The 24,345-nt window shown below is 35.5% G+C and overlaps 1 protein-coding gene across 1 annotated transcript in view; it reads right to left on the bottom strand.

Annotated features, from left to right (window-relative positions):
• Col28a1 (collagen type XXVIII alpha 1 chain) overlaps window positions 1-24,345 on the bottom strand; it is a 182,803-nt gene that overhangs the window by 62,590 nt on the left and 95,868 nt on the right. The window contains exons 26-27 of the mRNA XM_013158142.3: window positions 22,806-22,874; window positions 19,611-19,679 (exon numbers count right to left, since the gene is read on the bottom strand). Of these exons, the coding sequence (XP_013013596.2) occupies window positions 19,611-19,679; window positions 22,806-22,874 (138 nt within the window). The remainder of the gene's footprint in view (window positions 1-19,610; window positions 19,680-22,805; window positions 22,875-24,345) is intronic.

The raw sequence follows: 24,345 nt of genomic DNA, 5'->3' as shown, positions 1-24,345 counted from the left end.
ACAAAACGAAAGACCAAATTACAACCTCAAACCTCCAGCCCATCTCAAGAAACCCTAGGAGCGATGTATATAGAAGAAAATATATCCCATCCACCTCATATATCGGACACAATAGCCACTGAAATTGACAAGCAACTCCAGGAAGCTTTAAAGAAATTCAAACTCGAAATAATCTCCCAGATAGAAGAAATGATAAAAGAAATGAAAGAGATTCTAAATATATCTAAAGAAAACACAGATAAAAAATTGGAGGAACTAAACAAAAAGATAGAATCCCTAGACGAGCAATATAAGAAACAAACAGAATACATAATGCAGATGCACAGAGATATACAGGAAATAAAAAACTCCACTGAAAGTTGTAAAAACTGCCTTAATGAAAGTGAAGATAGAATTTCAGACCTTGAAGACAGGATTGCAGCTAGTGAACAGGAAAGGAAAGATCTTTTGAAAATAACGAGGAACCAGGAAACAACAATTCAACAACTGCAAGACGATGCAAAGAAGAATAACATAAGAATGATAGGGATTAATGAAAGAGAGGGAGACAACATGAAGGATGTCAGGAGGATATTTAGAGAAGTAATAGCTGAAAATTTCCCAAGCATGAGATCAGAAACTGACATCAGGATCAGTGAAGCATATAGAACTCCAAACAGTCATAACCAAAATAAAACTACACCCAGACATATAATAATCACCATCCCAGAAATCCAACACAAGAATAGATTATTAAAAGCTGTCAGAGAGAAAAGACAAATCACTTATAAAGGAAAACCTATCAGAATCACAGCAGACTTCTCAGCACAAACGATAAAGTCAAGAAGAGCATGGAGTGAAGTATTCCAGATCCTAAAGCAAAATGATTTCCAACCAAGACTGATATATCCTGCAAAACTATCATTCAAAATAGATGGTGCAATACGATACTTCCATGACAAAGAACAGCTGAAGAACTTCATGAACACCAAACCAAACTTGCAAAAAATATTGAAAGACAGTTTAGATACACAAAGGAAAAAAGCACTAAGCAAAGCAAATAATTAAACAGAACCGAAAGATAAAGATGCAACAGCAGAGAGATAACATTCCTACAATTAACCAGCATTTAACAGTAATAACCATTAATGTAAATGGTCTCAATGCACCAATCAAAAGAAACAGACTAGCAGAATGGATCAAGAAACAAAATCCAACCATATGCTGTTTACAGGAAACCCATCTAACCCAGAAAGATACTCACAGACTGAAAGTCAAAGGATGGAAAACAATTCTTCATGCAGCAGGAATCCAAAAAAAGGCAGGAGTAGCCATTCTGTTTAAAGACAACGTGAACTTTAAACCAACAATGACCATAAAGGACAAAGAAGGTCACTACATACTCGTAAGGGGAAAACTCCAAGAGGAAGAGATAACTATCTTAAATATATACGCACCAAACTCCAGAGCACCCAGTTATATAAAACAATTATTAACAGAAATGAAAACTCAAATTATCAGTAACACAATTATAACAGGAGACCTTAATACACCACTGACACCAAGGGACAGATCAACCAGAGAGAAAATGAGCAAAGAAATAACAGAACTGAATCACACCTGTGAACAAATGGGTTTGATAGACATATACAGAATGTTCCACCCAACAACATCAGAATACACATTCTTCTCAGCAGTACATGGATCATTTTCTAAAATAGACCATATATTAGCTCACAGAACATATTTAAGCAAATGCAAAAGAGTTGAAATCATCCCTTGCATATTATCGGATCATAGCGCTCTGAAATTAGAAATTAATGACAAAGGATACTGCAAAAATTCCGCAAACACATGGAAACTAAATAACACACTCTTGAGTAATCAGTGGGTCACAGAAGAAATTAAAGAAGAAATTAAACAATACCTAAAAGAAAATGAAAATGCAGATACAACTTACCGGAATCTGTGGGATGCAATGAAAGCCGTTCTGAGAGGAAAATTTATTGCACTGAGTTCCCACATCAGGAAAACAGAACGAATACAAATAAATAACTTGATGCTACACCTCAAACAGCTAGAAAAAGAAGAGCAAGTCAAGCCCAAAGCCAAAAGAAGAGAGGAAATTATAAAAATCAGAGCAGAAATCAATGCAATAGAGACTAAGAAAACAATCCAAAGAATCAACGAATCAAAGAGTTGGTTCTTTGAAAGAATAAATAAAATCGATAAGCCCCTAGCCAACCTTATTAAAAAAAGGAAAGAAAAAGCTCAAATTCATGCAATAAGAAATGAAAAAGGAGAAATCACTACAGACCCAATAGAAATACAGAGGATCATCAACACCTATTTCGAAAACCTCTACTCTCAAAAGTTTGATAACACAGAAGAAATAGACAGATTCTTAGAAGCATATGAAGTACCAAAGCTAGATCAAGAGGATATAAAACTGTTGAATAACCCAATCTCTGCTAATGAAATTGAGAATGTAATTGGGTCCTTGCCCACCAAGAAGAGCCCAGGCCCAGATGGATTCACTGCAGAATTCTACAAGAAATATAAAGAAGACCTAATGCCGACACTCCTCAAACTATTCAATGAAATTGAAAGGGAAGCAATCCTTCCTAAGTCATTCCTGGAAGCAAATATTACTCTAGTACCAAAACCTGAGAAAGACCCAACTAAAAAAGAGAACTATAGACCGATCTCCCTAATGAACACAGATGCAAAAATCCTCAATAAAATATTGGCAAATAGAATCCAGCAAATCATCAAGAAGATTATACACCATGACCAAGTGGGATTCATCCCAGGAATGCAAAGATGGTTCAACATACGCAAATCAATAAATGTAATCCACCATATCAATAAAGCCAAAAATAAGAATCACATGATCATCTCTATAGATGCAGAAAAAGCTTTCGATAAGGTCCAACACTTATTCATGATAAGAACTTTACAGAAAATTGGAATAAATGGTCTTTACCTCAATATAATAAAGGCCATTTATGACAAACCAACAGCCAGCATCATACTAAATGGCCAAAAATTGAAAGCCTTTACTTTAAAATCGGGTACAAGACAAGGATGTCCTTTATCACCACTCCTATTTAATATAGTACTGGAAGTACTAGCCAGAGCAATTAAGCAAGAAAGAGAAATAAAAGGGGTAAAGATAGGAAAAGAAGAAGTTAAATTATCATTGTTTGCAGATGACATGATACTCTACATAGAAGACCCCCTAAACACCATTGAAATACTCTTAGATACAATAAATAAATTCAGTAATGTGGCTGGATACAAAATCAATACTCAGAAATCAATAGCATTCCTATACATGAACAACAAAATTACAGAGAGGGAAATAAGAGAAACTGGACTATTCACATTAGCAAGCAAAAAAATGAAATATTTAGGAATTACTCTTACAAAAGAAGTGAAAGACTTATACAGTGAAAATTATAATACACTGAAAAAGGAAATTGAAGATGATCTCAGAAAATGGAAAGACATCCCTTGCTCATGGATAGGAAGAACAAACATTGTGAAAATGGCCATTCTCCCAAAACTGTTATACAGATTCAATGCAATCCCAATAGAAATACCATCAACATACCTTATAGATCTAGAGAAATCACTCCTAAATTTCATCTGGAACCAGAAGAGACCTAGAATCACAAAGGCAATTCTAAGCAGCAAAGACAAAGCAGGAGGCATCACAATCCCTGACTTGAAGTTATACTACAAAGCAACAGTAGTAAAATCAACATGGTATTGGAATCAAAACAGAGCTGAAGATCAGTGGAATAGATTAGAAGATACAACCACAACTACGAACACACTCAACCACCTTATTTTTGATAAAGGAGCCAAGCAGGTTCACTGGAAGAACGACAGTCTCTTTAATAAATGGTGCTGGAAAAATTGGCTCTCCATTTGCCGAAAACTAAAGCTAGACCCATGTCTATCACCATGTACTAAATTAAAATCTAAATGGGTCAAAGATCTGAATATTAAAACAGAAACACTAAATCTATTGGAAGACAAAATAGGTAGAAACCTTGGAGACATAGGAGTAGGTAAAGAATTCATGAACAGGACTCAAACCGCACAGGAAATACTTCCCAGAATCAATAACTGGGACCACTTCTTATTAAAAAGTTTCTGCATGTCAAAAGAAATCTCCAGCATAGTGAAAAGAAAACCCACAAACTGGGAAAAGATTTTAGTGAATTCTCTCTCAGACAAGGGCCTCTTGTCTAAAACATATAAAGAATTAAAGAAACTCAGACCTCCAAAATTCAAAGATCCAATCCAAAAATGGGCATCTGAGATGAATATGCAATTCTCAGATGAAGAAATGCAAATGGCAAATAAATACATGAAAAAATGCTCATCATCATTGGTCATTAGAGAAATGCAAATTAAAACCACACTGAGATACCATCTCACTCCTGAAAGAATGGCCAGGATCAAGAAAACCGACAACAAATGCTGGAGAGGCTGTGGGGAAAAAGGAACTCTCCTGCACTGCTGGTGGGAGTGTAGACTGGTACAGCCTTTGTGGAGATCTGTCTGGAGATTTCTCAAAAAGTTGGGACTGGAAATCCCATTTATTCCAGCTATTCCACTTCTAGGCATATTCCCAGAAGAACTGAAAGCATCATACCACAGTGATATATGTGCACCTATGTTTATAGCAGCACAATTTGTAATCGCCAGATCTTGGAAACAACCCAAGTGCCCATCAACTGAGGAATGGATAAAAAAGTTGTGGTATTTCTATACAATGGAGTATTATTCAGCTATAAAGAAGGATCACATTGAGATATTTATCAATAAATGGGCGCAGCTTGAGACCATACTCATTAGTGAAATAAATCAATCTCGCATGTGTGAATACCGAATAGTTTCCCTAATGTAAATAATGATTCAAATATATAAAAATATGTGGTAATCATGATTCCCCATTAGGTGGCCTTGAAGCCTTATAAAGTTTTCACTCATTAATTAGAAAGGCTTTATTCTGAGCTTCTTGATATGAAAATATTTGAAGCTAGAGTATATGAAGTTTTATCCAAATATTTCAAGGAAAAAGACACTATGGTAACTACTATTAAGTCAGGTTATAAGGTGGTGAAGTACTAGGTTGTTGAAACAGTCATGCTGTGACCTCTATTGTTATATTGTTATGTCCTGTTTTATCTCAATCTCCCCCTTATTCTTTTAAAAAAATTATTTAGTCATTTCTTATGTTTGTCTTAATTAAAGAAAAAATTTAAAAAATTAGGATATATAAATAGTAACTCTTTTTGATTTCCTATTAACTTGTTTTGAAGTCCTATAACACTCCCACGATCTTGTTTTGACTGATTAGACTCTGTTCCATTCTATATGATAGTATCAAGTTTGAAGACATAGGCAACTACTTTGAAGGCAATAAGATTCACTAAGATGCTCATTCTGGTTTGAGTATTGTCTTCTTTGGAGGTCCTGTAATGTTTACAATGCCTAAGTTTTATTGGTCTTGTTCTCTACTGTTTTGTTCAACTTTATAATATCTAATAAGATAGACAATTCTTTTTAAGGAAACAAGGGACAACGTTGATAACCATGGTTGATAAACTTGTACTCTGTTCTACACCATGTGCTATGTCTATCCTTGGTATTGACTTGACAGCTTTGTTTTGCCATATTTGACTGTATTCTTCCCCGCCCCCAAAGAAAGTAATAAGCACTAAGGAGTAATAAAATCCAAGATGTGTAAATTTTGTTGTAAAAAAGAGAGGGAAAAAAAAAAAGAAAAAGAGCTCTAACGGATATAACAGCAAGTGTGTTTGGGGGTGTTAAATAGCTGACTTTATCAATGTTTTTGGAACATTGAACACAGCTGTTTGCAGTCTCCCTGTTTGAATGTCCACCTTGTGTTCTTTGATACTGTGATTTGAGGAACTATTTTCAAGAAGATAGTGTGTAATCTACTAGCAGGTGATTTCTTACTGTTATGTTTTTTGTTTTGTTTTGTTTTGTTTTGTAGTTCTGTATTGCGTGTACCCTTACGCCGCTTTGGTTTGTTTTGTGTTTTTCTCTTTTTCCTCTTAAAAAAAAAAAAAAAAAAAAAAAACCAAGATGGTGAGAGTAATACAGGGCTTCAAATCGAGATAATAGAAAGTCAAAGTGGGTTATTATATTATATCCTGCTATATTTTTCCCTTTAATTAAATGGATAAAAATAAAAAAGTAAATAATGGAGTGGAGATTGAGAAAAAAGAGGGCATAACAGCGAAACAGGGCAGATCAAAACATAACCATTTAAGCAGAATAAAACTATCTTTCAAAATTGATGAGGAAATAACGTATTCTCATGACAAAGACGACCTTAAGTTCATGACCACAAAAGCAGTACTGCAAAATATCCTCAAGAATGTCCAGAAAGAGAAAATTAAGAAAATAATGACAAAATAAATTCTAATAGAAGGAATACACCAGGCAAAGTGAGCAGCTGAACAGGAGGAAAAAGAAGGAAACAGCAACAGGAAAATAATACAATAACATAAATAAGTCAGTATTTTTCTTTAGTAGCTCTCTATGGGAATGGTTTCAACTTCCCAATAAAAAGACACATATTAGAAAAATGGAAAAGAAATAAAACTCAACAGTATGTTTTATACAACAAACATTTAATTCAAAAAGAAACTGATAGACTAAAAATCAAAAGGTGAAAAATAATACTTCATACAACCAGCAACTGAAAACAAGCAGAAGTCTTGTTTTCAGGTCTATTTTCAGACAAAAAGGACTTCAAGACAAAACTGATCAAATGAGGCAAGGAAAGTCAATACATACCGGTTAAGGGAACAATTCCATGAGAAGAGATAATTATAAACATACATGGTCCAAACACCAGAGTGTCAAAGATCATAAACAAACACTACATAAAAAATCAGTTAAACATCAACACAATTATAATAGAGGAAACCAATACCCCATTGTCACAAATAGATCAACAACACACACAAAAAGAAAATCAACAAAGAAATATCAGAATTAAACCTTCCAACCTTCAAAATAAATTGAAGAGACGACAAAATGTTCTACCCAAAAACAGAATACACATTATTTTTTCACAAGACATGGACATTTCTCCAAAAAGACCACATATTAGCCCATAAAGCATGCTTAAATAAAAAAGAATCAAAACTTTCCTATTCATATTGTTAGATCATAGGGCAATGAAACTAGAAATCAATGACCAAAGAAACAACAGAAACAATGCAAACACAGGGAAATTACACAATACACTCTTGAATGATCAGTGTGCCACAGAAAAAACAAGAAAGAAATTAGATACTTTCTAACCTCAAACTGTAATGTCAGTAAAACACACCAGAACCTGTGACACACAATGGAAGACATCCTAAGAGGAAAGTTTATAGCTGTCATCGCCCACATGAGAATAACAGAGTGAGTTCAAATAAATAACCTAATGATACACCTCAAGGCTAGAAAAACAAAAGCAATCCAATCCAAAACCAGTACAAAAAAGCATACAGTAATAATAATAATAGAGATTAATAAAATTGACATTAAAAAACCAATGCAAAGCATCAATGAATCAGAGTTGGTTCTTTAAAAGAATAAGCAAAATAGACAAATTACTAGACAATCTTACAAAAAAGAGAAAAGAAATAAATCAATGCAGTTAGAAATAAAAAAGATTAAATAAAAACAGACACTAATAATCCAAAAGGTTATTAGTATACTCCAAACATGTATACTCCAGTAAACTGGAGAACTCAAAAGAAATGGATAGATTCTGAGATAAATATAAATTATCAAAACTGAACCAAGAAGATATAAAATTCTGGACTAATCCAACAATAGGCATTGAAATTGAATCAGTAATATAAAATGTACTAGGAAAATTCTAGGACGCAGTGATTCACCATTGGATTCTACAAGAACAATTGGGAAGGCCCAACACAAATACTCCTCACACTGTTTAATGAAATTAAAAGAGAAGGTAAACCCTCAGAGTCATTTCTGGAAGCTAGTATTACCCAAGTTCTAAAACTAGAAAAGAACCCAACTACAGGACAATCTGTTCATTAAAGAAATGCAAAAATCTTCAACAAGATATTGGCAAACAGAATGCAACAAAACATCAAAAAGATCATCAAGAAGCTGCATCACAGGATTGTAAGGATGGTTCAACATACACAAATAAATAAATGCAATCCATTGCCTAAAGAGAAGCAAAGACAAAAATTATGTAATAACCTAATACATGCAGTAAAAGCTTTTGACAACATCCATACATGATTTAAAAAAATACCTGAAGCACCTTTTCTCAACTTTGTCCAAGTCATTTATAATAAACTTATTGCCAACATCATATTAAATGTGGAAAAGATGAAAGTTTTCCCTCTAAAATAAGGAACAAGACAAAGATATGCACTATCACCACTCCTGTTCAATAAAGTTCTCGAAACATTAATCAGAGCAAGCAGCAAGATCAAGAAATAAAATAAATATATATAGGAAAGAATGAAACTGAATTATCATTTTTTGAATTAAAATGATCCTCTACATTGAAGACTCTAAAAATTCTACCAAAAGACTCTTAAAATGCATAATAAAATTCAGTAATGTAGCAGAATAAAAAGTCAGAACACAAAAATCAATAGCATTTTTGTATACCAATAATGAACTCACCAAAAAAGAAATTGAGAAAACAGTACCACTGACAATAGCATCAAGAAAAATTAAACTTAGATTTAACTCAACCAAGAAAGTAAAAGACCTCTACAAAGAACTTCAGTACTTTGAAAAAGGAAATTGAAGAGGACATCAGAAAATAAAAAGGTATTCTTTTTTCTTGGATAAGCAGAACTAATATCATAAAAATGGCCAGACTTTCAGAATTGATATACAGATGTAATATAATATCAATCAAAATAAACAATAACATTCCTTAAAGAACTAGAGAAAAATTCCTAAAATTCATGTGGAACCAGAAGCAATCCTGGCAAATAACAGCAAAGCAGGAGGCATCAAAATTCTGAACTTCAAGTTATATTACAAAGCTACAGGGATGAAAAACAGCGAAGTGCTGACACAAAAACAAGACATGTGGGTCAATGGAGCAGAACAGAAGTTTCAGAAATAACCTCAGGTGTATTGAGCCATTTTATGTTTGACAGAAAGTCAAAAACATACACTGGAGAAAAGATAGCTTCTTTAATAAATGGTGCCAGGAAAACTGGATATCCAAATAGAGAAGATTGTTATTCAAGACCCATATCTCTCTGTGTACTAAAATAAAATCAAATTGTGTCAAAGATATAAATACTTAAACAGAAGCACTTCACCTGCTGGAAGGTAAAATTGGCACAATTCTTGAAGACCTAGACCGAGGCAGGAACAGAACCCTGGTTATGTGAGAAATAGTATCAATAATCAACAAATGGGATCATATTGAATTGAAAAGCTTCTGCACAGTAAAGGAAACAAAGAATGGAATGAAGAGACAACCTAAAAAATAGACAAAAATTGTCAGCTATTCCTCATAGGTATAATATCTACAATAAATAAAGAACTCAAAGAAATTAGACCTCTCAAAAATAAAAGACTCAACCCAAAACTGAACAACTGAAATGAAGAGCTATTTCACAGAAGAATTACAAATGGCCAACAAATACATGAAAAAATGGTTAGCATTTCTGGTCATTTGCGAACTACAAATTAAAACAACCCTGAGATCCAATCTTATTCCAGAAAAATAACTATCATCAAGAAATCAAATTAAAAAAATGCTAGAGTAGAAGTTGGGGAAAAGGAGCTTTTCTACATTGTGAGAATGTAAACTAGCAAAACTGCTATGGAAATCAGTATGGAGAGCCAGCAAAAATAAAAATAGAAATTCCATGTGACGCAGCTATTCCCCCTCTGGATATCTGTGTCAAAGGATTAAAGACATCATTTTGTAGTGATACATGCATACCCATGCTTATAGCAGCACAACTTATAATAGCTAAGTCTTAGAAATGGCCTATATACCCATCAACAGAAAAATGGATAAAGAAGGATAAACTTGAGTCATCTGTAGGAAAATGAATGCACCTTGAGACCACAATGATAAGTGAAACAAATGAGACACACAAGCTTAAGTATTGCATGGTTTCTTTTATATGAGAAATCCAAAATAAAAATAAAGCATAAAACAAAAACTAGATGATAGGAAATAGGGAGATAGAGCTGCTGCAAAAGGGAAGAGGACCAAGGGATGCAGGGAAGAGGAGCTGAACCACAGAGTGAAAGGAGATGAAAAAAAAAAAATTAAGATGTGTTATGTACATAATCAACTTTCCACAAAGAATGTAACCATTATGCATTAAAAATATGTCCTAATAAAATTGAAAATTAAAAAACAAACTAAAATATATAATAATGAATATGGGCCAAGAGCATGGTTTCTGGTGAAGCACTACCAATGTCCACTATGTGACCTCCATACGTCCATTCAATTATTCGTTACTTTATTCATTCATTGAAAAAGTACTTACTGAGTGCCTACCCTATGCCTGATCTTCCTCAAGATGCTAGAGAATTAAAGACAGTTGAAAGAAACAGTCTTTGCTCTCCTAATTTCTTTCTACTAGGAGATGACAGGTGACAAACCAAATAAAGAATCAAATATTTTCAGATGATAGTGTTACGACAGCAATAAGACAAGATAATGTAACAGAATGCCCAAGAATGGAGTGGAGACAGTTTAGTGTGATGAGGGTTGATCTCTCTGTGGAGGTAACATCTGAACTCAGACTTACATGCAGAGGAAGAACCAACCATATCTGTCAAATGCCAAAGTAAAAGACATAACAGTGCAAAATGCTTACAGAAAGAATAAACTTTCAGAACTAAAACAAAAGCCAATGTGCCTTGATTATGCTGAGTGAGACAAACAGATAAAAAAGTAAAGTCAGAGAGATGGGCAGCATCTAGATCATAATTACATGATTACATAAGCATAATTACAGCATTGTAATAATTGTCTTCATTTTTGTTTTCATTAAATATTACAGGAAGATTTGGGAAGCTTTTTAATCAAGGAAATAAAATAGACTAAATTCTTTCTCTGAAAGGACACTGTATCAATGTAGGGCTTCTGGAAATGAAAAACATAATTAAAGTTAAAAATACAAAGAAGCAGTTAAACGACAGATCTGATACAGCTGGAAAAAGATTTGGGGAACTGAAAAATAAACTAAAAAATACTAGTGCTCATGTAGCTCAGAAAGATAAGGCCAAAAATATGAAAGGCCAGACAGGTAGGAGGGAAAGGATTAACAATTGAAGGTCCAGAAAGATGCATAAGGGGAGAAAAGAGAAAGAAGACTGAGCCAGAAGCAATTTATGAAAATACAACAAAAAGCATTTTTCAGAAAACATGAAAGATATTAAGTCTACAAAATGAGGAATTCTAACAAATCTTAAGCAGAATAAAGAGAAAGAAATACGTATATAAACACCTAATGATGAGGTAACAAAACACCAAATTAAAAAAAAAAAAAGACCTCGAAAGCTGCATAGAAAAGCCTTGTTTGTGTTGAGAGGAAAAAAATATCTATCTAAAATTCTATGCTCAGAAAAATATCTTTTAAGAAGACATTCAAAAAACTAATTCAAGCAAACAAAAATAGAGAGAAGTTGCTCTGTTAGACCTTTACCAAATGTTAATAATTAAAAATTAAGTAGAACCTAAAATAATGATAATAATATCTGGAAGGAGTAAATGAAATTAAAGCATCCTAAATTAATGTTGTAACCAGAAAGTTAGTAAGTCAGATATAACTATTTTAATTGAGTAAATACTGAGAAAAAATTTTCATAAAACAAAGATAACTACTTTAATTAAGAGTAAATATTTTTAAAAAGCAAAAACTGTCTTTTCTAAACTATTAAAGAGGAAATGCAATAGTCAAAAATTAATTTCTTTCATTTCTTTTTCTCCTTTTCCTTCCTATTCCTCATCTTAATGATCTTAATGACATAAAGCTCTACGTCAGCTTCAGCAGTGTAGACATCAGTTCTTGTCCTGCACCTGGCCCCATAATTCCCACCCCAACCGTATGAAAAGCAGCTCTGAAGAGCTACAATCAAAGGATCGTTTACAAGATAAAGGAAAAATTGTTTTGGAGAAATAGGAATACTTATGGTTGGCCAGTTAGCTATGCAAATACTTACAAAACTTTATAATCTTTCCTTTGCTAGAGATTCTCCTCCAAGCTACCCTAGCCAGGAAATTTAATTAATTTTCTTGCTTTTATCTTTAAATTGAGTTACATACACGTACCAGCCCTTTATGATGAATGTAATCATTATGTACTGCAAACCTGTAAATGTTTTTTAAAATGAGAGAGAAGTCATATCTGCAACTAACCAAGGAAAAGTACTGTTAATGAAAAGCCAACAATCATAAGGTCTTTATGATGTTTGTGAAAGCAATAAAAATCAGCTTAGATTGTCGAGTGCTTATTAATTCGTCGCAGAGGTTTGCAGTAAGAAATTGCACCTCCTTCAACAAGCTAACCCAGAACAGACCTGTTAAGTGTGAAATGTGTGATGTGTGTAGAGGTCATTCAGCCTCACCCCAGGAAGCTATGCTCAGCCTACCAGCCCAGATCCTGCTGGGATTTCCAGTAAACCTCGTATTGGTTTCAAAAAGTCACTAAATCCCAACCCAGGATACTGTCAGAACTGTACTTGTGGGAAAAGAATTGCTTTTTGTATTTCTATTTTTAAGAATAAATAAATTAGGGGGGCTGGGGATTTAGCTCAATGGCATAAGCACTTGCCTGGCAAGTGCAAGGTCCTGAATTCAATCCCCAGTACTAAAACAAAAACAAAAGAAGGATAAAAGACTTCACTACATGTATCTCAAATGTTTAAATATCAACCTATTTATTTATTTATTTTTGTTTATTTATTTATTGTCTTTCTGAGACAGGATCTCACTATGCAACTCACATTGGCCTTGAGCTCACTGTGTAGCCCAAACTTCCAACAATCCTCCTACCTCAGCTTCTTGAGTGCTGGGATTACAAGAAAATGTCAACTTTTAATTTCAAGATGCAAATTAAAATTCTGAATAGGATTCTCTTTTTAAAGGCTCAAATTGATCAGATTTTTACCTCCAGAATCTCCCTGACTTAATTACTACTCACCATGTGATCACTTTAGGGAAGCCTGGGGAAGAGGAGTTCTGCGTGAGCTTTTAGTTTACTACCTCACAGATTGGCAAAACTTGAATAAAGTAGTGCCCACAATTTAAAGAGAATATAATATGGTCCCACAATTTAAAGAGCATATATACAAATTAAAGAGCATATAGTATGACTTTTCTCTCATTTTAAAAAATGTTTACAGTTTTGCAGTCCAGGAGCTCTAAGCTCTGAGTAGTAAAGACACCTCTTACTCAGTGAAATAAGGGGAGAAAATATATTCTAGTAAGTTACTTCTGAACTACCTATGATAGTGGAGCAAAAATAAAATGCCTATTATAACATGTATTAACTATTGTCATTCTCCTATTATTGTGTTATGAAATTTTATTTTACTTTCTTTTGCACAAAATAAAAAATACAAATAAATAAATTTTCAATGGGGAAATTCATGGACAATAAAGCCAGTAATGGTAAAGTAATTTATCTGTATCTTTTACTCAACTTGGTTATATATAGGTGCTGTCTGTTACAATAACAGAATGGAATAAATATACATAAATTCTATATCTTTATATATTTGGAGTGGGTGGGCAGGATGGGAGAAATGAAGAAAAGAAGGAAAAGGAGAAGGAAAGATTAGTTAAGCCTGGCTTATTGCAAGTATAAATCACATGCTATTATAACATGATGAGTAGCTTTAATATATAGCTACTCAAGTGAAATTTTTCATATAACTTTCTAGTTTGCAGTGATACTTTCAACTTTAAAAAAAAAAAAACATTTAGCATCAGCACATGGTGCCTTATCTTCATGACTAAATCAATAGTATCTTTATGATTTGTCTTTTGGAGTTAAGAAGCCACAATAAGCCTTGGGGTATGGTAATATATTCACTTTGAAAAAAAATGATTTAAAAATTTTTTTTCCTCCTAGGTTTATAGGCACGGAAGGAGCGTGGTAGAAGATAGGATAATCTATCTTGGTCCTAGTCAGGGCTTAGGGCCCCGCTCACAGTAAATAGGCACAAAAGACGGACTGGCAGTAATCCTGATTCACAACCCTCTACATTGAGAGCTGGAAGTTTTCATTTCAATTCTGATTGATGAAATCAGTTATTTTTTTAAAAAAAATTTAATATGAAGTTGAGAGAGGAACGTACACTATCATATCCCCAGACTCAGGAAATGAAGAAAAGAAGGAAGGATTTCTATTTTTCACTGGCTTGAAGGCATAAAATGACTTGCTCCTGAAGGCAAGTGAAATGGGACCCAGCAGGCAAAAACTACAAATGGCCATAGATGCAGCCCTACTGAACAATGCCAACCTTCCCAGACCTGTGCAATCTGTATGAATCAAGTGATGCAGATTCAGCACTCTGGGGTTTGGTTCAGACGTTGCACAATTGTTTTCCCCTTGGTTTAAAAGTATACCAAGGTGTAAAGGTGTGGTGCCTTCAGGGTGGAAAGTTTGTTTGTGGACTTTGATTACTGGGTTCAGTTTTTAGCCACTGCCTCCCTTGTCAGTCTCAGTGGGGTTTATACCAAAACACCAAGTTATTTAAAAGTGGCAACCTCACTTGTGACTTTTGTATCACTTTTTAGGCAGAATCACTGTACTCACTGAAAAATTACAATCAGGGGAAAATACCACAACTTAATTCAAAAATATTTTTTGTAGTAAGCATATAGAACCTAATCATTTCTACTTAATTCCTAAGATGTTTGCAGACTGAGTGAATGCAAAGGTGGTATAATCACCAAGATTAGTTTTGTTTTTTAAGTGACTATTTATTTGTCTGCAGTGTGAAGAAAGAAAGAAAACTTTACAACTCTGTGACGTCTTAAAGTGTGTGTGTGTGTGTGTGTGTGTGTGTGTGTGTGTGTGTTGCCCCTGAATAATATAACCCTGTCATAGGGCACAGCTATGATTTTAGAGGCCAAAACAGTGTAATATCAATTCTTCTTAACCTCTCTACGAGCATCTACAACTTTTTGTGTATTAAACCTACCCTTGACTTTTTATAAAGTGAGAGTTTTTCCCCTTAAATCAATTTTTTAATGAATAAATCATATAATAATATAATTATTCCATTAATATAAGGAATAATTATATGAAACTGCAAATATTTAATGGATATATATCCATTATTTTAAATATTTATATATTTAAAATTTAACATTTTAATATTTAAAAATAAAAATTTAAAATATTTGTACCTTCTTTTAATTTCAGTTATACTTCATTACAACTTTGGGAAACCATTATTATCAAATAGGAAGACCTGTGATTCAGGAAGGAGAAAAGCCTTCCTGAGGCTTTTCCTGAGGCAAAAAACATAGTCTAAGCTGGTTGAGTACCCACTACTCCATAGTAGATATTTGGTACAATTTTATCTGCACAACACCTTATACTTCTTCATCATTTTACAGATAAGTTAACTGAGGTTCAACAAAGCATCCACGTTTACCCCACAAGAATAAACCAGGCTCAAAAGCCAGCACATGGAGACAGGGAAGTGGTCATGTGAACTGAGTTTCCCTCCAGTTATGAGCCCTGATGTCCTGGAGGCTGGTCTGTTAGCTCTGTGACAGTGTGATAACTGTAATCATCACAATTGGTCAGCTTTGGAGACACAGATTTTTGCTGGATGGCATTCACCAGGTTCCCCAGCATGTCAGGGAGGTGATTCTTTTAACACTGATAACAAACTGGACAAGCCTGAAATAGCCCATCCTTTGCAGCACCCTAACTACAGAGAAAGAACAATCAGCCAAGATTGGATCAATCATGCTCAGGCTTGGAGACAGAACTGCAACCAGTGGCATAGGGGTTAGTTCTTTCAGTGAGTAAAAGTTTATATATAATAAGAGTTACACTGGAAATCGGGAACTGCTATGCTGCTCAGGATGCTGAAAATGACTTAAGCAGGATGAAGGGAGGGAAGCTGGACTAACTTCTGGGGACAAACAGAGCTGGGGAGAAGCTGTCTCTTTCAGTCCTTTCTGAGCTTTCTCGTCTACTCCCCCAGCATCTGTAAGGGCTATAGCTTCTAAGGAGCTAGCTGGCATAAAAGAATCTCTCAAGACCCAACCTCACCCCTGCTTCTTCCTGACAATCTATGGGATTTAGAGCCCATAGATTTAGAGCACATTTAGAGCCCATCTCAAGGGGAATGGCTATTACCAGAGGCTCATAATGAGACAAGACAGTGGGATCATATAACCTCCAGCCTCATGCAGTAAACCAGAAAAACCAAGACCATTTGGAGATCAAAGAACCTCAGTCCCATATTCATTCATTTGATCAATCAATCAACATATTTGTGGTTGGGAAAAAGCACTGAGGCCTTAAAGGAGACAAAGCTTCTCTGATGTGCAGTCAACTGGACAACAGCAGGGCAATCAGAGGAAACCAGGTTGCCAAGGTATCCAGGATTGACCAGGACCAGGACTGTCACAGAAGCAGTAGTATCACAGGCCCAGAAAAGGCAGGAAAATGAAGTTCCCAGAACACAGTCTGATGCACGGGGCATCAGGAGAATGAGAGGAGGAGTCCTTGCATTCCTGTATCCCTTTTTCCATGTTCACCTTTTCCACAGATGGCGGTTAGAGTGAGTGCTTCCTAACTAAGCATGTCACACTTCTCTGGCTTTTAAATGTTCTTAGGATTAAAGCTAAACTCATTACTGTGGCCCTTAGGACCCTGCAGGACACTGTCAACCCATTTGATCTCGACTCACTGTGCTACCCTCCACTCCCTCGAGAGCCCAAAGTCAGATTGTTTTATAGCTCATAAATTCGATGAGGACTGAGTTCATGTCTCCTCACTCACCTTTTATATCAGTACTCAGCTTATTTGCCTAACACAGATGGTGTTTAGTCTGAATGGTTGGTTGGTTGGTTAGTTGGTGGGCTGGTTGATTTAAATACTAGAACTCACTGCCAATATTGTGCCAATATTCAGCCATAAGCTGGGTGCTGAAACAGATCACTTCTATAAATGTAGCCCTGACTCTTATTTTGTCCATGGCTTGGATGGCATGGAGAAGCAGAGCAAAGCTCAAACTCCAATATTAAAGCTCAAAAGCAACAAAGTCCTTCATCAAAGCCTCCTAAGAAGATATTACAGAAGCTCTACTGATTTCAATGGTATTTATAAAAATGTGAGAAATATAGCAACAAGCGATTGCAAGAAATGAAATTTAACCGAGTATGTGGTCTTACGATGACTCAAAAAAATACCACTAGTACTATTTATTCATCTAGCTCCCTTTTGCAATGATACTTTGACCAAGAGTCAGGAAAATAAACCAAACATTTCTTCCCTGGTGCCAGTAGGATGTCAGTCAATTCAATAGGTCTACAAAGGTCATATGAGCCAGACTTGGTTAAGTGCAGCCTTCCCCAACGTCACAATCTAGCGGAGAAAAAGCTTCTCTCATTTCTGGTATGTGATATGGTCATTTGGTTTCTTTCTCTACAGTGGTTGGCTCCATAACCTAGCTTCACGCAGGATACATTTGAACACAGTATAAATTGAAGGTCATAATAAAGGGGGAGTCACAGTTGATGAAGATTAATTAAATGTAACCTAAGGTGCTCCAGTAAGAATAAAGGAAATATTTGCAAATGAGAAAAGAGAAAATTGGCACAAGATCTAAGAGGTAGACATCATAAATTAATAGCACATGTGACTCAAGCCCATACATAAGCAAACTCACACATCTTGTAGAGAGAGCATTACCATCATTTAAGCACAAAATTGAAGGACTTGGTATGAGAATGAGCTTGTTTGTATAGAAGCAGAGTTTTGCTGTACTTTCCAGTGCTTATGTACTATCAGCAACATGCTGTCTGGTCTTTGCTTGGATGCATTATCTGACAGATGAACAACTGTTATTTAAAAATCTGCCATGAAAACGCCAGGCACTGTGTGATGGGTTAGATTTAAAGTGGTGGTAAACCTATGGCACAGGTGCTGCAGTGGTCTGTTTGTTATCACTGAAAGCTCCGAAAGGTTTGTGTGTCACTGGCTTAGAAGGTGTAACACAGATTCACTGAGCTTTGCTTTTGACAGCTCATTTTCCCTGCATAGAAGTATGTATTTAGGGGCTGGGGATTTAGCTCAGCGGCATAAGCGCCTGCCTTGCAATTGTGTGGTTGTGAGTTCGATCCCTGGTACTGATAAAAATGAAAAAGACAAAAAAAAAAAAAAAAAAAGAAGTATGTATTTAATACCAACAGGATTTTCACAGTTATTAAGTTAGGTTCCTTCTGTCTTCTGCTTACTAAGAAGTTCTGTTCTTTGTGAAAGTTTGAATATTTCTTACTTTTTTTTAGAATCAATCTTAATTATCTAAAATTATCAATTATCAATTGCTCAGTCTCAAAGCTTACCTATGGTTATAAATATTAATTCATTGCAGGGAAGGGGAAAGAGAAGTGAGCTGACTTAAAGACAAAATCCAACTATTAGAAGACAAAAAAAGGGGCTAGAGGTGGCGGTACATGCCTATAATCCTAGCATTTGAGAAGCTGACACACAAGGACCTCCATGAATTGAAGGCCAGCCTGCACTACAAAGTGAGACCCTGTCTCAAAAAATGTAAGAAAAAAAGGAGAAAGGGGAATTAATTAGTTAAAGTACCTGGTAACCATTAGACACCAAATTTTGTCTACTGAGACATGGGAGATCCTGAGACTTCCACCTGGCTAGATAGGTTTGTCGTTATCTTACAAAAATAAAGCAGAGGGGCTGGGGATTTAGCTCAGCGGCATAAACGCCTGCCTTGCAAGCAGGCAGTCGTGAGTTCGATCCCTGGTACCGGTAAAAACAAAAAAGACAAAAAATAAAATAAAATAAAGCAGAAATAAACCAGAAGGCAGATATCTATGAATTCTACTGAGGAACTTTTAAAACCACGATGCTCAAACTCTGCTCTCAGAAATTCATATTCCTGTCTTCTAGGGATGACTGTCAACAGCATTCAATGGTCCCTGGGGAATCCTTTGTGAGCTAAAACTGGGAAGCACCCCACATCCTCCCCTCTGTCCCCCTAATCCTGGCTATAAAGGGAGCTTACAGGTGAGGAGGGCAGGTGAGGAAGATAGGTGAGGAAGGTTTTGAAAGAGAGATAGAGACTGCAAAGCTGGACATGAAGTCCTCATTCTTCTGAGAAACCAAGGAGAACAACAGTTAAGTTTTTCATTAAGCAATGTTTAATATTTAGCATTTGTGGAACTATGGTACTTATAGATGATGTCTCTAAATATTGGATGTAATTTTCACTGCTAGCTTTACATTAAATCCATTTCATAATCGCCGAATTTTGTTTTACCCACAGCCTCTTCTCCCAAGCACATTACTGAACTGAGAGCTGATTATGACACAGTCCCTTTCACTTACTTTAATTCCTTGAGATCCATAGCCCGGTGGCCCAGGAGGGCCAGGCAAGCCTTTCTGTCCAATATCACCCTGTGGGAAAATGGGAAGGAATTAAAGACAAAGCGTAAGAAGACTAAGGAAGGAAAAACCATAAACGTTGCTGCTCTTGGCTCCATGCTTACTTCACTCTGACCAGGACCTTCTCTCTGCATGTGAGCAATTTTGTATTTTATTTAAAGCAGAATTTTTTTTAAAATTTTAGTTTAGTCAAATTGCTTTTTTAAAACATCCTACACTAAGGCAAATATTTTTTAAATGATAAGACAGTGCTGCTTGGAATAAGCAGAAGTGGAGGCCAGCAGTTCCTCCTTGGTGCCTCCAAAGATCCTAACCCTAAAACAGCAGGCCGTCCCACACTGGATCTAAAAACATGGAGGAAGGACTCCATGTGTCTGGTAACACGCTGCTGCATTGCATTGTGGAGTTCCTGGGACTGCAGGTAAAGATTCAGTGACTATTGCTGTAAACTGGTGTTAGGTTTTCAGGAAAATATGTAGCAGCAGCCCAAATGCCCATCAACTGATGGATAAAAAAGATGTGGCCTTTTTATGCAATGGAGTACTAGTAAGTAATAAAGAAGGACAAACTTGACATAATTCGAGGTAAATGGATACACCTTGAGATCATACTCTTAAGTGGAACAAATCAAATACACATGTAAATACTGCATTGTTTCTCTCCTGTGAGAAACCAAAAGTATAAATCAGAGCCAAAATGTATAATTGATATTATGAAATAGGAATAAAATGTTCAAATGGGGAAGAGAACTAGGGAGGGAAGAGAGGACAAGAAAGAAGAGAAAAGAAGGAAAACTGGAAACAAATCTTTTGTGAATAAGGAGGCGAAGAAGGGTTGAAGGGATGGGAGAGAAATGGGGGGGAGAATCAAGATACAGGTACAGATTCCCTGTAATAAATGTGAGCATTACATACACCTAAAATGTACCAATAAACTTATATTTTTAAGAAAGAAAATAGGCAGTGGCAAATGAATATAGAGTCTCCTAATGTGTGCTCATAAGCTTGATTATTAAGGAAGGATTTCTTGGGTGGGATCAGATCAGAAAGCAATACTCACCACCCTGTGGAGTTCTCTGGTGCACGTGCCTACAGACAATGCTGTACTTAGCACGTGGTTCTTACAAATGTATGCTAGGACTACTGCTTTGCTGCATAAATATCACAAAAATGGCCACAACCTCGCTGAGTGATACAATTCTCATAAGACCACATTATATCAGAATGACATTTCTAAAACATTGGTGTGTGGCATATGAATAACTGTAAAGGCTCTAAGAAAATGAATTTACTTAACTCAGAAGTCCCTAAATTAATAGGGAATGGAGAAATGGGGTAGATTCGCTTGTTGTTGTACAAGTCAGTATTGTTCTTTCTGGTATGAAAAAAAAAATGTTTTTCTGATTGTAAGAGGAAGACTTGCAAAAATATTTTAAAACCAAAAATAAATATGACAGTGAAAAATTAAAATAGACCCATTTTCACTTCACCCAATCACAATGGCCAATGATATCTCAAGAGGTTCTTCATCATGTAAAGTGACTTACAAGGTTCAGAATAGCCTCTTGTCAAACAAGAGTTAACAGATAAAAAAAGAGATAAGCTGAGAACCCTGATAATTCTGGAATTCTCAGTGAAATCTTTGATTCATAAAGCTTACTCCCTCTCCTCAGTGATGATGGGGTTGAAATTCACGTCTGTGCATTTTTGGACCCGAATACACATGTTTGAAAACTGAATTGATGATGGGTAGTTTGTTGACATGTTTTCCTGTAAAAATGCTTGACACTTCTTTACCTTTCTTTTAAAACAAAAACTATTTTCTGAACAAAAGCATAATCAATAAAAATAGTTTTTCAAACTCAGCACTATCGACATTTTGGAGCTGGATGATTCTTTATTATGAAAAGTACTTGTTCATCATAGTGTGTTTGGCAGCATCCCAGGCCTCTACCTACTAAATTCCAGCAGCATTCCCAGTTGGGGCACCCAAAATGTTTGCAGATATTCCAAGTGTCCCCCACAGGAGAGGAACTCCCCTCACTGAGAAACACTGGATTGAAAGAATAAAAAGATGAATAACCCCAAATTACCACAGGAAGGAAGAGAAACAAAAATAAGGGCAAAAATATTCAAAGGAAGTTCTTGCTTTCTAGGGGCACAGTATTGTAGAGCCTGTGCTCTGGATCTGCCAGTGTGGACACAGCACATGGGTATTATACCAGTCAGTCACCTGGTGAAAGACTAACCGGGGCACCTCTGGCCAAAGAAAACCTAAAAGTACTTTGAGCACACTGATCATACTTGAGCAGCTGACTTTCTAGTTTTTTTGTAGGAAGTGCATAGACTATAAATTTAAGTATTCTTTTACTAAAATTTCAGATGATGTGGAAAAACAAGATTCTGTATCAGTAATAAAGAAAGAAAAGTTAACACCAAATGAACACTTAGTATGTTGTTTACTTGGCTGGCATTAATGGTACATGTTGAATATCCCTATTAGAAGTGCTTAGATGAAAAGTATTTCAGATTTTAGTTTCTTTTTAATTTTGGAATATTTAATAAACATAAGTATTTGGGGGAATAAGACTGAACTTTAGACACAAACTTCATTTAGGTTCCTTATAAATGGAGCCTAGAAGATACTTTTAGGCAATACATTTAGTGCACTTGGGTTTTGACTAACACTTATCACATGAAGACAGATGTGAAAATTTCTATTTTCAGTGTCAAGCTGGTACTTGTGATAGTTAACTGTTGTGCCAATTTGAGTCAAAAAGTGCCTGGCTGCTTAGCTTAATACAGTCCTGGGTATGACTGAATGATGGACTTCCCAAAGAGGGAAGACTCACCCTGCGTATGGGCGGCACTAACCAATAGGCTTGAAGCCTGAATGGACTAAAAAGGGAAAGAAGTCTCACTTCTGATTCTTTGGAGAAGCCCTAATCTTTGCCTTCACCTTTAGACTTCCAGTGTTCATCTCCAGGTTTACAGCACACATCCTTCACCCTTTCAGCTCGGACTTTGTCACAGTGTTTCAAAATTTTGGAACTTGAAACATTTCAAATTTTAGATTTTCAGTGTAGGGATGCTCACCCTGCTTCTATCCCCCAAGTATGGCACAGACATGAAGACTCACCTTTGGCCCTTGGGTTCCTATACCCCGAGGCCCAGTGGGACCTGGAGGACCTCTGACCCCAGGCTCTCCCTGAAAAGATATAATGAATGACAAGTTACTTATTAAATAAAAAATTTATACTGCATAATACTTCATTAAGTATGCACATTACATTTTATATTTTAATATTCTAGAAACCTTTGAATTTGATTAAGATATTAACTGAACCCTTTTCTCCTAAATCACTTTCCTATTTGGCACATTTGTTATCACCCTTTGTTTCATTTCTTATTGCCAATCATACAATCTTTAAAGCAACTAAAAAAGAACCCTTTCAAATCAGTCAAGATGGTTAACTTCTTGGCAACATCAACATATACATTTTTCAGATCTCTCCTCTAGAATTTGGAAGTTATCATTGCTATTATGAACAAAGGACAAGAGAAAAGAATAAATGGAAGTTATTAAGAGATATAATTATATCCTGCACTACTTGCTTGTATTGTTTTAGTCAATAGAGTATACTATTTGACTTAGGGATTGGCTTTAAGGTATCTGTGCTGCTAGTCTGATTGTGACTGCAAGGTAAATTCTATAAGGTCTTTTTGGTTTCTCCAAGGCATGACAGTTAAGTAACAGGCAACTATTACTGAGAAAGCAGTGAGACCCAAGGAAGGTGGGTTAGAGCCGCTGGTTGGACCTAAGAAGCCAATGATGGAAAGAAACAGGAAAATAAAAGCCTTCATTAGTTACCTTTTATATGTCCAAGGATATTCTAGGTATGTTTGCAGGTGCATTAATTGATATAATTTAATATTTATAAGAATTCTACATTACAATGAAAATGCTCTAAAGGATATACCTGTATGTATGTTTAACTGTGCAAGATCGATAACCATACTACTAAGTTTTTGTTAGTTTATCAAACAGAATGGTTTGTACTGTCATTGTTTGTCCATTTGTTATGCTTTGATTTTGTAACTTGAACAACTACTTCTAAGATAACAATATGTAATTTATCAACTAGTGATTCCTTACTGTTATTTTTTTTGAAATTCTGTCTTATTTCTACTCTTTTTTCTGTTTTGCTTTTAGTCTCTAAATTTAAAAAAAAAGAGAATTCTTCATTACAATAATGATTAGGTAGCTAAGTGCTCTGAACCTCAGTAAATACACCACATACGTAGAAAATAATATCTGCAGTTCTCAGTGATAAGAGTGAAATGTGAAAGCATGCGAGGCTCCCTATCACAAGGCCTAGAACAGGGCAGGCAGTTGATAAATGTCAGCGAGCCACCCACCTGCTTTATTAAAGGGAAACTGAAGTTTGGCCACATCAGCACAAATACTAAGAAGCTGGGCCAGGTGGGTACTGAGAAACAGCAGCACTTACTGCCCTCTTGAGCTATTACAGCCCCTTTGGAAAACAGTTTGGCAGAGTTTTAAAACTTGCACGTACATTTACCACATGATCCAGCAATTTCACTCTAAGGAGTACATTGAAGGAAAATAAAAACACATGTCATAAAAATCCTGCATCTGAATGTCCTTAGCTGCATTA

The sequence above is a fragment of the Cavia porcellus genome, unplaced genomic scaffold (genome assembly GCF_034190915.1).
Source record: "Cavia porcellus strain 051 isolate PalLab524CR breed Dunkin Hartley unplaced genomic scaffold, mCavPor4.1 scaffold_2, whole genome shotgun sequence".
Classification (NCBI taxonomy): Eukaryota; Metazoa; Chordata; class Mammalia; order Rodentia; family Caviidae; genus Cavia; species Cavia porcellus.
This window is presented reverse-complemented; position numbering and strand designations above follow the sequence as displayed.